The sequence below is a fragment of the Triticum urartu genome, chromosome 4A (assembly GCF_056163025.1).
Source record: "Triticum urartu cultivar PI428250 chromosome 4A, HENAU_Tu73, whole genome shotgun sequence".
Taxonomy (NCBI): Eukaryota; Viridiplantae; Streptophyta; class Magnoliopsida; order Poales; family Poaceae; genus Triticum; species Triticum urartu.
This window is the reverse complement of record NC_141876.1, coordinates 620,150,901-620,165,064: the sequence shown is the minus strand read 5'-3', so window position 1 is coordinate 620,165,064 and position 14,164 is coordinate 620,150,901. Positions and strand designations below refer to the sequence as shown.

The following is a 14,164-nucleotide window of genomic DNA, read 5'->3' as shown; positions in this document are numbered from 1 at the left end:
CCACCACATGCTGGAGTACAGACAGGAGCACCAGAACCTTTGCATGTCACCTAGATCCGGCGATGCCGATATTCTGCAATGGGCAAAGAATCTAGGAAATATCCCGGATCATCGACTCTGAGTTGAGTTCTATCACATCCAGCATGAACTTGCTCAAATCATCATGAAGGAGGTCCTCAAAAAAACATGGATGTTCTACGAAGAAGGGCAAATGTCGCGGGGAGACGTCTGAACACGCGTAGCCGCTCAGCGTCTTGACCTGAAGCCTTTCACTTTGCTCGGGGACTTCCTCCCTGATTTGGATGGATGGCACGACATGTTGGAGTGATTTGATAATATGACGAAACTTTGAATTTATGCATGACGAAACTTTGTGATGTAATTAAACCATCCTCCTCAACTAGCGTAGATCACTCTAGTTAGGGCAGTTTGGGTATGATGAACTTTGTTATTCATGTTTGCGATATGTTGCTTCTATTTTTGCTAGCTCCGTCTCTTTCTGTTGCTCAGCTATATATTATGTTGCATATTATCGAATCATGTGACGATGCATGTACATAGATCAACGATGGCGAAGAAGTGCTACGCCGTGTACGTAGGCAAGGTTCCAGGAGTATACGACGAGTCGCCTGAGTGTCAGGCCCAGATGTGCCGGTTTTCGAGCGACAGCCACAGAGGGTTCGATAGCAAAGCCGAAGTGGAAAATAGTTATTTTAGATTCACGCTAGTGCGGGAGAGTCTTAAACAGACCCAAAAACAAAACAAATAAAAGCCTAAGGGGGTGTTTGGTTTCAGGGACTTTTTTGTGTTGGGGTTAGAAAAAGTCCCTAGCAAACCAAATAGGATGGGACTTTTTTGAGACTTTTTGCTAAAAGTCCTCAGAAACACCTCTTTAAAAGTCTTTTTCAAAAAGTTCCAGGGACTAGAAAAAATCCTAAAACTAGAGAACCAAACATCACCTAAGTCTAGCTCAGTTAAACGGAAACAAAAAACATAGACACAGACACGTGCTCTGGACTGCTAATTCTCGGTGCACTTAGCTCTTCAATCTATTCATCTCGCACTTTAATAATTTCAATTTGAAGGAAAACAAAATCCTTGCATCTGTAGTCGGCCAGCTTAAGATAAGAAGAAGAGTCGACAAACATGAATGGGTCACGACAAGTAAAGTACTCCTACAAGCTAGATGAGGATGAGGATCTTCACTCAAGAGTCGATAAAGATCTTCTAGCACCAAAACCAAAATCAAAATCAAGTGTGGCGGGCACTTACTTGAAGTAGAACGTGGCCTGGCCACTCACTACCACTTGCTGCAACGCACACCCTATAAGACACCATTCATCACCCTAGCAGTTTGTACAACACCAATAGAGAGCACTTGCCAATCACTCACTCGACCTCAATGAATCCCATGGCCAAATGCTGCCTACTGCTCCTCCCCATCTTCTTCTTGGCATTTCTCTTGCCCGAGGCGCACGCGACTTCGTGCCACCCCGCCGACCTTCGCGCACTGCAGGACTTTGTTAGGAATCTCAGCGGTGGGGGTGTCCTCCTCCAGGCCACATGGTTCGGCGCCGCATGCTGCAGCTGGGAAGGCGTGGGCTGTGACGCCGCCACTGGCCGTGTCACGGCACTGCGCCTCCCCAGGCGCGGCCTTGCAGGGCCCTTCCCAGGAACCTCCCTTGCAGGACTTGCACATCTCGAGGAGCTTGACCTCGGCTCCAACAACTTTCACAACATCTCAGGGGTGCTCACCGTGTTGCGTGGGTGCCAGAACCTCACCACGCTGATTCTCACCAAGAATTTTGGTGGTGAGGAGCTACTAGGCGATGGTATTATTGGCGAGTTCAAGAGCCTCGAGGTGCTGGCCCTTGGTGATTGTGCTCTCAAGGGCAGGGTTCCGGAATGGTTGTCTCAATGCAAGAAAATGGAGGTGCTTGATTTGTCTGGCAACCAATTGGTGGGCGCCATCCCATCATGGATTGGTGAGCTTCACCACCTTTTCTACTTGGATCTCTCAAACAATTCATTGGTTGGCGATGCACCTAAGAGTTTGGCACTGCTAAAGGGGCTCGCCCCTAATGGGCGTTCACCGGGCATGGTTTTCGCTAACATGCCGTTGTATGTGAAGCATAACAGAATCACACTCGGACGACGACTTAACGAGCTCCCAAATGTCATAACAGGGATCAACAATGTTGTGAGATCTGGGAGCAAGAATGTTATATGTGGGAATGACAACACTGTCATATTTGGGGATGAAAACACCATATCCGGGAATGAAAACACCGTATCTGGGAACAACCATGTCGTATATGGGAGTAAGCATGTCGTATCTGGGAGCAGGCATGTCATAACTGGGAGAAACAGTTTTGTATCCGGGAGCTACAATAACGTATCTGGGATTTACCATGTCGTATCTGGGAGTAACAATGTAGTATTTGGGAGCAACAATTCTGTATCTGGGAGGAACCATATTGTATCTGGGGACAACAAGGTCATAACGGGAGGTTGATGTGTGTGTGTGTGTGTGGGGGGGGGGGGGGGGGGGGGGTATGCCTCCTTTTGAACTCCTCGGCTACCTGAGGAGTCGAGAGGAGATGATGTTGAGCCTTTTGTAGTATTTCCGCTGCTACTATCCAAGGTTGATGACATGATGTTCGATAAATAATGTACATAAGTGGACGCAGGAGATGTGTCTCCCTATGCCTCGCATACGTATGTTTTAATAGTCGAACATTTATGGTCTATGTATTGTAATATGTTGTGGTTTGGTTTGTATGCCAAGTTGTATTGTGTGTCTTTAAGGTGGTACACCTTTATGCATGCACAACACAGGGTGTCAGGCCGATTATACTCCTTGAAATGGCAATGTAAGCATATTATTTATTCCTTGCCTTGCGGTGTTGTTATGTTGTTTTATACTTTGCTTTGATCCATACATACATCAAAACAAGGCGGCGACGGCGGCAGCAGCAGCACGTCCACGTATCAAATATTCTTCTTCTTCTTCTTCTTCTTCTTCCTCTTCTTCCTGCAAACCAAACCAGTGCAAGTATTAAGAGATCAATCACTATCCGTCGTATTCATATGACCTCGAGAGGTACTGAAGCCACGTACGCAGGAATGCCACCGCCGCCTCAGCAACAGCAGCCGCGGCCGCAAACATCAGTACCAGGAGCTGGGAGCCGCGCCCGTCGCATCATGCACCGCACCAGGGACAGCTGTGTGATCGTCTTATGCAGCACGCTCTGCTCCGTCCTCCTCGTCGTCATCCTCGTGGCCGGTGTGGTCCTCTTCGTCGCCTAGCTCAGCCTCCGCCCGTGCTACGCCCTCGCCTCTTCTCCCTCTCCAGCCTGGTCCCGAGCAGGCAGGCCGCCTTCAACATGTCGGACCGCAACCTTAACCGGCACATCGACATCTACTATGACGGTGCCACGCGGGCGTCACTCCGCTTCTACGACCCGCTGGTGGCCTCCGGCCCGGCCTTCCACGCCGGCTGGTAATAGCCAAACATGACCACCGTTGCATCGGCACACCGAGAAGAAAACCCGGAAAGATCCCCGAGAAAGAGCCCCCAGGAAGGGTTCCCGAGAAGGATCCTCGTGAAGGGTTCTTGAGAAGGACCCCCGGGAAGGAGTCCGGCGGCTGTCCGGCCCGAGCCGAAATTCATACGTTTTCACGACGCTGAAGATGAACCTGAAAAGTCATCTCGATGGTCTCGGATGAAAAAATGTTCAACACGATAGTTATTCAAAACATGGAAACGTCCAACTTTGCTTTTAAGGTCAACGTTATCTAAGATAGTATGCGACTTGAAAATCACCACAAGTCCCGAATATCGGTACAAAACCCAGCTGATCTGGGGTAGGGGGTCCCGAGCTATGGATCTCGCACCAATGGACAACAGGAGATAAAGGACATAATGTTTACCCATATTCGGACCCTCTCGAATAGGTAAAACTCTACATCATGCTTTGATTATATTGGCGGCGAAGTATCGAGTATAGGGTTGATCTACCTCGAGATCGTATGTTGTGTTCTAACCCTAAGGCGAGTAATTGTGATTATGCCCCTACAGGTTAAACCTCTTTGTTTATATAGGTATTGGGGGTATCTAGGGTTACACATGGTCGGTTGCCAACTAGGATTACACATGCCGACTACTGGTGACATCCTTCAAGTATACGCCAAGTCTTCGGCTGTGTCTGTGTTGCTCACGTCTGGGTTCGAGGCACCCAGAGTCCTTCCTGGTTGAGATCGGTGGGACGTAAGCTCGGGCTGTGGACTATGGGCCAACTAGGTCGGTATCCTCTAGTTCAGGACACCGTCACCGAACAGTCCAGTCAGTTGCATGACCGATTCCGACCAGATGTTAAGTCTCTACGTGGACTTATGTAATTTTCTTGTAAGGAATGCCTAGATGAGTCTCTTACTTGTACGGGAAGTTCGGCCACATCTTATATATGTTGGAGGTGACGTTTGACTGAACATCACACAATCAAACAAATCAATCTACTATTTCTTCATCTATGTTTTATTTCTCCCTTGTTTTTCTCTCTCGTTCTTTGTTGTTCTTCGTGCTTGAGAGTTGTGGATCCCGAGGCTCTAGGGGCAAGCGAATCGACCTAGGACATCCCATAGCCGTCGTACTCCCTGACGGGGTCCCTCCCGGGTGTGCAGGATTTCGAACATGCAAAAGCACCTCCCGACTGTCTTACATATTGTGTTGTCAGTCAGGTCAGGTCTCCTTCAACGTGAGCTGTGCTGGATCACCCTTGATGTTAAGGGTACAAAAATGCCGTATTTGGGAGTAACACTGTCGTATCCGGGAGGAGCAATGTCGATGTTGGCCAACGAAAGCCTAAGTCATTGTTTTCTTGGTTCCATTGTTGCATATGTTCTCTGTGTGGCTTACGTTTTTATGTGTTCATTCGTTAAAACAGTGGGTCGGGGACTCCGGGGCCAGGCACATACACACAGCAAGTAGAGCGACCAAGCCAATTTCAATCTTGTGAGCCAAGAGAAAAACAGACACAATCGAACGGAGAAAAGAACCAGCTGTGTGCTTCCGGTCGACAGCTAATTCTGGGTGGACTTTGCCCTAGCTTTTTTTCGAGAAGAAACTTTCGATCTATTCGTCGTCTGTCACACTTTAATAATTTCATTTCAATTTGGAGGACAAAGTTGATGTAAAAAGAAAGATAAGAAGAATGGGCCACGACAAGTAAATATATAAGCTAGATGAGGAATCAAGAGAGAGCACTTGTAAATATAAGCTAAATGGAGCTGCCACCCACGAATTTCACTCGGTGATTAACGTGATCTTCCGGATTCTGGTGAAAGGGTACGCCAATAGGGTGACCCTACTCGCGGACCAGATTACTCACCCCAACCAATCGGCTTTCATCCAAGGACGTTATATTCTAGATGGGGTGCTGGTCCTTCACGAAATCCTCCATGAGGTCTGCTCCAAACACCTCAAGGCGGTCTTCCTGAAGATCGATTTCCGTAAGGCCTATGACACTGTTAGCTGGCCCTTCCTTCGGGAAGTTCTCCTGCGGAAAGGCTTCGATGACCGTTGGGCGACGCGGGTTATGCAGATGGTCTCGTGTGGTCGCACTGCCGTCAACATCAATGGGGAGATCGGCCCCTACTTCCCCACTTTTTGCGAGGTGAGGCAGGGTGACCCATTCTCCCCATTCATGTTTAATATGGTGGTTGATACTCTTGCGGCCATTCTGGACAAGGCTAAGGCCGCGGGCCATATTAGTGGAATCACCCCCCACTTGACTGGGGGCGTTGGCATCTCCCTGCTCCAGTACGCTGACGACACCATCATCATGGTCGAAGGCTCGGATACGGACATCGCTAGCCTTAAATTCCTCCTCCTCTGCTTCCAACAAATGTCTGGTCTTAAGATCAACTTCGACAAGAGCGATCTGATGGTGATGGGCTATTCTCCGGCTGAAGCCTTGACATTGCCAACCGCCTCAATTGCCGCCTAGGTTCCTTCCCAACGACCTACCTGGGAACGCCCATTAGTGACTCTCGGCTCACTGTGGCGGACCTTCGTCCTGCGGTGACCAAGTTGCAATCGCGCATTGAGCCTTGGCAGGGTCGGTGGCTCTCGAAGGTGGCCCGGACGATTCTTATCAACTCCTCGCTCTCTAGTCTCCTCTTATTCCTTATGAGCTTCTACAGCCTCCACGAGACCCTCCATCACGAGAGCGCTAAAATCCAATCTCGCTTCTATTGGGTTGGGGACAATAACAAGCAGAAGTATCATATGGTTAGTTGGCCCGACATCTGCAAGCCCCGGGAGCAGGGAGGCCTTGGCATCATGTGCTCGAAACGCATGAACATTGCCCTCCTCTCCCGCTGGCTCTAGCGCATCTCGCAAGGGCATGGCGGTCTGTGGTTAGACATCATCCGGAATAAATACTTGCGTGGCCAACCTCTGGCCTTCTGCCAACGTTCGGGTGGATCTCAATTCTGGCAGTCGGTCATCCAACTGCTCCCCGTCCTGCGCATTGGGACCTCCATCTCGGTCGGATCGGGAGCAGCGACCTTGTTCTGGTTTGACCGATGGGCGGGTGACGCTCCATTCGCGGCCCGCTTCCCCGACCTCTTCTCCATCGTTGTCGTCCCTACAATCTCAGTTCAACATGCCCTTATTGACTTAGGGCGCCTCGCATTCCGGAGGCCATTTGGGCCTCCGGAAGTGGCCGCCTGGCATGAGCTTCTTGATTGTATTGCTCTCCATGAACCGACTGTCGATGCTGGCCCGGATGAGGTTCGCTGGCGCCTTGAGTCTTCGGGTCAATTCTCCACCAAGTCCCTTTACGCGGCTATCGCTCCATCCTCCGCCCCGCCGCCCCTCCAGGCGGTATGGTCCATTCGCCTGCCCCTTAAAACCCGGATATTCATGTGGCAATGGATCCATGGCCGGCTGCCGTCTGGAGTTGAGGTCCGCAAGCGCAATGGCCCGGGCTCTGGCCTCTGCCCCCTATGTGATACCCCCAAAGACTCGAACCACATATTCTTCTCCTGCGTGTCTGCTCAGTTCGTGTGGAGCTGCTTTAGAGAGGCGGTTGGTGGGGATTGGTGCCACTCCAACTTCCCCGACCTATTCGCCGAGCTTCAGGCCTCCCCGCTGTCCTCTCGCCACATTAGGTGGCTTGAGATTGGGGCCCTCGCGTGGACGCTCTGGACTATTCGCAATAAGCTTGTGATTCAGCGCTCCCCTCTTCGACGATCTACTGACGCTCTCTTCAAACTGTCTGGTTACTTGCAGCTCTGGCGGTCGCTTAGCCGCCCGCGGGACCGGGACGCCATCTCCGCCTTCATCGCCGACCTCCGCTCGATGGCCGTCCGCCTGTCGCCGCCACCACCGCCGCCTCCGCCTGAGCCTGATTAGTCGTCTGTTTGCTCTTCGGCCTTGGCCCCGGCTGAGCCTGTCTTTTATTTCGTGTGTGTTTTGGGCTTGTTGAGCTGTGCCCTCAGCAGTACCTCCGAACTTATTGTTGTGTGACTTGCATGTGTGTGTTCTGAACTAGTCCTTGTATGTGTTCTTGGCGGTTTGCTTTATTTATAAAGCGGGGCGAAAGCCTTTTTCGGTAATTTCACTCGAGAGTCAAAATCAAGTTTGGCCGGCACTTACTTGAAGTAGGCATCACCCAAGCTGTTTGTACAACACCAAGAGAGAGCACTTGCCAATCTCTCACTCGACCTAGCTCAGTGCATCCCATGGCCAAATGCTGCCTACTGCTCCTCCTCCTCTTCGGGTTTCTCTTGCTCGAGGCGCACGCGGCTTTGTGCCACCCTGACGACCTTCGCGGATTGCAGGACTTTGCTGTGAGCCTCCATGCCGGGGGTGTCCTCCTCCATGCCATTTGGTTCGGTGGCACATGCTGCAGCTGGGAAGGCATGCGCTGTGACGCTGCTAGCGGCCGTGTCACGGCGCTGCGCCTTCCAAGGCGCGGCCTCACGGGGCACATCCCGGGAACCTCCCTTGTAGGCCTTGCGTGGCTCGAGGAGCTCGACCTCGGCTCCAACGGCTTTCACAACATCTCAGGGGTGCTCACAATATTGCGTGGTACCAGAACCTCACCATGCTGATTCTCACCAAGAATTTTGGTGGTGAGGAGCTACCCGACGATGGTATTATTGGAGGGTTCAAGAGCCTCGAGGTGCTGGCCCTTGGTGATTGTGCTCTCAGGGGCAGGGTTCCGGAATGGTTGTCCCAATGCAAGAAAATGGAGGTGCTTGATTTGTCCAGCAACCAATTGGTGGGCACCATCCCATCGTGGATTGGTGAGCTTCACCACCTTTGCTACTTGGATCTTTCAAACAATTTATTGGTTGACGACGCACCTAAGAGTTTGGCACCACTAAAGAGGCTCGCCACCGGCGGGCGTTCACTGGGCATGGTTTTCACTAACATGCCATCATATGTGAAGCATAATAGAAGCACACTTAGACGGCGACTTAGCGAGCTCCCAAATGTCATAACAGGGACCAACAACTTTGTGACATCAGGGAGCAACAATGTTATATCCGAGAATGACAACACTGTCATATATGGGGATGAAAACACCGTATCTGAGAACAACCATGCCGTATATGGGAATGAAAACATTGTATCAGGGAACAATCATGTCGTATCTGGGAGCAAGCATGTGGTATCTGGTAGCAGGCATGGCGTAACTGGGAGAGGTAGTGTAGTATCCGGCCGGATTCAAGAATGGCATATCTGGAATCAACCATGTCGTATCTGGGAGCAACAACATCGTACCTGGGATGAACCATATTGTATCTGGGAACAACAAAGTTATATCAGGAGTTGAATGATATGATGTTGAGCCTTTGTAGTATATTTGCTCCTAGTATCCGAGGCCATGAGATGATGTTCGATAAAGATACGTTGCCACACGAGATGTCCTGCCTATGCCTCGCATATGTTGTAATACTCAGAATCTTTATGATCTAGTATATATATATATATATATATATATATATATATATATATATATATATATATATATATATATATATATATATATGTATTTTTTTTAGAAAAGGAGGATGACCCCCTGCATATGCATCCATTTTATTAATTATTCTCGAAGATCTTATAAAGTAGAACAATAATATGCCACGTCTGAGGTGAGGTTTGCTTTTATACTTTGCTTTGATCCATCCATTAGATATTCCACCTCCACGTCTTAAATATTCTTCTTCTTCCTCCTCCGGCAAACCGGTAGATAGATCCAAGTACATTAAGATCAATCATATTCATATTTCATATGAGCTCCGGAGCTGCTGCAGCCACGTACGCACGAATGCCGCCGCAGCCGCAAACAAAAACAGCAGCGGCGGCAGGAGGAGGTCGGATCGCGCACCGCACCCGGGACAGCTGCGTGGCCGTCTTCTGCAGCAGGCTCTGCTCCCTCCTCCTCGCCGTCATCCTCGTGGCCGGCGTGGCGCTCTTCGTCGCCTGGCTCAGCCTCCGCCCACACCGCCCGCGCTTCGCCCTCGCCTCCTTCTCCCTCTCCGGCACGCAGGCCGCCTTCAAGGTGTCGGACCGCAACCCCAACCGCCACATCGGCATCTACTACGACGGCGCCACGCGTGCCTCCCTCCGCTTCTACGACGCGCTCGTCGCCTCCGGCCCGGCCTTCCCCGCCGGCTGGTACCAGCCCAACATGACCACCATCTCCATCGCCGGCCCCACGCCCGCCGACCCCGCCGCCTGGCACTCCTTCTCCGCAGCGCTCCACGCCGGGCGCCTCCCGCTGCGCCTGGAGCTCGTCTTCTAAGGCGTCCGGTTCAGAGTCAGCAGCGTGTTCCACTTCCACTCCGGGCGGCAGAGGATGCATGTCAAGTGCGACCTGCTCGTGGGCGCCGACGGCAACCTGCTCAGCGAATCCGTGGGGGCATCCTGCGACAGATACTTGTGAATTCTCATGACTCATTACCTACTTGACTTACTCTAGTAGGAGTAGATTGTTGTTGGAGCTCGATCCATTTTTATTTGCTATACATATACATCATAGGACCAACGAAAAGCAAATTAATTCGTCCGACCATGATTTATTTGGTCTTCCTTCCATGCATGCATGAGCACACAAATACTTGTATGATGCTGTTCGTTCGGGAAAGATACAAGGTGTTTTTCTTTTTCTTTTTTGAACCTTTATTACTTAGGTAATTATAAAAGGATCAATGTTTTTACTTCGTGCACCAACTTTCCTATTTCAAGTATATTTTGTTTTTTTTCTTTTTTCTTTTACGAATAGGTCATATCTATTATAAAGATTCACCGGAAGGGCTGGTGAGGCTAATAGTACGCCCGATGTGCGCAATGTTGTAATATCCTACTCAGTACTTACCATATTTTTTTTATTATGTTGTTTCAGAAATAGCTAGGTCCATTCACTTGATTTGTTTTTAATTGCAAACTTATGAGATTAATTTCTATCATCTTCTCAGACAGTTCCACCCAAAGGGAACAACTCTTTATGACCACTAGGTTCTCACTAGACACCACACAAGGCTTGATAGAGAACTACCGGTAGAGTTTTCTCCTATAAGATCCCTAGCAAAAGAACTCATCTCATAAATTCAAAAATAAAAATACTACATGAAACATGAAATTGCTTCATTTCCACAACATAATTACATATGGTTTTCCCTTTCGGAAGACCCCGAAGGAAATACATAAGCTAAGAAGGATACCATAATATTCTTGGTGATTACAGCGCCTTCAATATGGTGGCTATTCTAAAAAGTGGTGCTAGTTGTACTACTACTAAGGAGACTGAGAATGCTTTAGAGGTTGGTTCCTCCTCCTTTCCTTTGGGAGCCTTCTTTATTTTATTGCAGTACTCCATCCGTTTTAAAATGTAGTGCATATAGAATTTTTTAAAAAGTCAAACTTTACAAATTTTGACCAAGTTTGTAGAGAAAAACATATACATCTAGAATGTCAAATACATTAACCTTAGATACATCACAAGACGTACTTTCATATTGTATATATTTGATATTATAGATATATGTAGTTCTCTTTGTGAACTTGGTCAAAGTTTATAAAGTTTGACTTTTCAAAAAATCTATGTGCATTACATTATGAAAGATGGAACGGAGATCCGCTCTAGCGACTGGACTGGAGATCCGCTTGCCAAGAAGCCACGGGCGTCGGCGGTGCCGCACTGGCGGCCTGGGAGGCCAAGCCCTTCTCCAAAGGTATGGCGCTAGAGCCCATTTCTGTTGATGAGGCGGCTAACCCGGAATGCTTCAAGTGCGACTGGGTGGAACACTTCCAGATACAGTGACAGTTCATCCGCTCTGTGTGCGTTGCAAGGAGGAAGGGCATGCCTTCGCATACTGCCCCACGCGTGGCAAGCAGATGCAGCTCCAAATCATGGGCGGAGTGATGTCTGGCGAGGGCTTTTTCTGCATGCAGTTCGACGAAGACGAGGGTGAAGCCCAGCTAGCCGAGCTGCAGGAGTCCAATGGCGCCATCATATGTGCCGAGCATGGGCTGCTCTCCCTTCGCATCCTTGAAGAGGACCTCAAACATAAACATACAAAGAGGATATCAATTCCTAATACCAAACGATCTATTACATACTAGGGTCCATATCCTCCAGAGCTAGGGGAATTACTCGCACATTGAGGGCACAAATGAGATGAGATGAATCATGGTAAACATAATAAAAGCACATAAGTAACACAAGATTGAATCTACTCGAACTATTGTATTACAAATGGATAGGGATGAGGTGGTAATGGTGATGATGATGATGAAACCCTCTTGATGCAGCAAAATCCTTGAATCGACCCCCCCCCCCACCCACCCACCCACCCCAATGGCCACCTAAGGCTAGGGTTTTGAGTTCTGGATGTATTTCGTGCAGCTGTGTATATCTCATCCAGAATCCAACTTTACGGGGTTGAAGTAGTCGACCAGGAGGGACTTTGGCAGGTCATACAACCGCGCGTAGGCCGTCTTGCGCTCTGGACCAGCCGCATAGGTCCAAATGCCTTCAACCCTTTTGCCACTTTTATGGTAGGTGATAATCACATTGATTGACGTGATTCCACTATAATTTCTTGGTTTTTCTTCCGTACTACTCTTTTTGCTCCAAAAGACATATCCTGGGAAGTCGACAAAAGATAGCGAGCGAATGTAGTAAAATTCCACAAAGCCTACTGTGTAAGCACAAAATAAAGACCAAAAAATTCACATAAGTTGGACTCATCATCAGGCACCTTCAGCAGGAGGCGAACAGAACGAGGGGGGGAGCCAAATGAGTAACCTCGCAGGTGAGGGGGAGAGCCGGGTGGGGAATCTCTTATCTTCATATTTTCTCTAGGATAGTAGAAGTTTTTTTCTTAAGACAGTTATGGTTTGAGGATGAAGAACAACAGTCACCACAAGAGATCCCTCATATCCATTTGCCATCTTGGCACTGAGGGAGGGAGAGGGCTCAGGTACTTAAGAGTTTTGTGGCTGTCATTGACGTCTTTCTAGTGGCCTCATAGTGCTTTGTGAATTTCTCATGAAGGCAGAGAGGTTTGCATCCTCGGAGCATATTATTTATAGTTTATGTTATTGCATCATGTTGCTTTCACCAGTAGAAAACAGGGCTTTGGTCCAAGCCGGGTCAGCCCATTAGTCCCGGTTCAGTCCAGAACCGAGACCAATGGGGGCATTGGTCCTGGTTCGTGAGCCCAGGGGGCCGGCCGGGCCATGTGGGCCATTGGTCCCGGTTCATCTGGACCTTTTGGTCCCGGTTGGTGGGATGAACCGGAACCAATGGGCCTCGCTCCTGGCCCACCACCATTGGTCCCGATTGGTGGCTTGAACCGGGACCAAAGGCTCCCCTTTAGTCCCGGCTTATGTCACCAACCGGGACCAAGGTGCCTATATATACCACTCGCTCGTGAGCAGAGCACCCCAGTGCTCTGTTTTTCTCTGACCGATGGGGAGAGGGCTTGGTGGTGCTCTAGCTCACCTCCTATGCACACAAGGTGTTCGATGGAATGCCCGAGCCACACTACTTAAGCTTTCTCCTCTCCAAGCTCGACCTCCAAGCTCCATTTTCCATAATATTTGTCTAGGTTTAGCGGTCCGTCACGCCCCGTCCCCGTCTTCACCGCCGTCGATCACCCGCGCCGAGCTCATCGCCGGCACCACCGTGGTGAGCCTCTTGTTTTATCTTCTTTCTGAAAGGAAAAATATTCTTACTTGTATGTTTACATAGATACTTGTATTATTTTCTTACTTTTATTATTGCATCTTATATAGTGCGATGGTTTTGGTATCCGCCCCCGTCGGCCCTCGTCCTGTCTATGATTCGGATGTGGTATATATATTATCTTTATAACTATTGGTTCATTTATTGTTTATGAAAATTATGCCGACCAACGTGACATAGATTTTATTTATGTAGGATGTATGTGAATCGGAAATGCCAACCGACCCTATTGTCGAGAGGTTAAATTTAGTTGAAGAAGAAAACAATTTGTTGAAGGAAAAAATAAAAAAAATTGAGGAGGAGAAGATGATATTGGAGTTGCATGTTGCGGATGTCGTCGATGATCACAAGATCAAGATGGATGCAATGCGCTTGAAGATTAGAAAGATTAGAAAATATGCCATTCATACCGAGGCTTGGTATCATTATGTCATTGGATCAGTTGTTACCTTGGTTGCGATTATGATCGCATTTGTTTTCACATTGAAATGTTTTACATAGTTTCAATGTATGGTTTAATTAATTAGATGCTCTGGAGAGCTATATGTTGTTAGATGAGAACTATGTATGCATTTTGGTTTTAATGTGATGATGAACTTCTATTAATTTGGACACTTAATTATATATAATGCACGTAGATGAACCGGCAATGGATGTACGGTGACAGACACACCCACGAGTACATTAAGGGCGTGCATGAGTTTCTCGATGCGGCTGAGGCAAACAAGCAGAATGGTTTTATGTCTTGTCCATGCACTGAATGTCGGAATACGAGGTCTTACTCTAACCGGAAAATCCTTCACTCCCACCTGCTTTACAAGGGTTTCATGCCACACTATAATGTTTGGACGAGGCACGGAGAAATAGGGGTTATGATGGAAGACGGCGAAGAAGAA

The 14,164-nt window shown here is 48.7% G+C and overlaps 2 protein-coding genes and 1 pseudogene across 2 annotated transcripts; all 3 read left to right on the top strand.

Annotated features, from left to right (window-relative positions):
• Positions 1–1,373: 1,373 nt before the first annotated feature.
• On the top strand, positions 1,374–2,554 carry LOC125555020 (uncharacterized). The gene has a single exon (XM_048718342.2). It carries the CDS (start codon positions 1,403–1,405, stop codon positions 2,513–2,515), a length of 1,113 nt encoding a protein of 370 aa, XP_048574299.2. The 5' UTR covers positions 1,374–1,402; the 3' UTR covers positions 2,516–2,554.
• A 5,192-nt stretch (positions 2,555–7,746) lies between these two features.
• LOC125554455 (uncharacterized) lies at positions 7,747–8,849 on the top strand (annotated as a pseudogene).
• A 401-nt stretch (positions 8,850–9,250) lies between these two features.
• LOC147977498 (NDR1/HIN1-like protein 13) lies at positions 9,251–10,037 on the top strand. Its single transcript, XM_087519373.1, has one exon. The coding sequence runs from the start codon at positions 9,309–9,311 to the stop codon at positions 9,819–9,821; it is 513 nt and encodes a 170-aa protein (XP_087375499.1). The 5' UTR covers positions 9,251–9,308; the 3' UTR covers positions 9,822–10,037.
• The last annotated feature ends 4,127 nt before the right edge of the window (positions 10,038–14,164 follow it).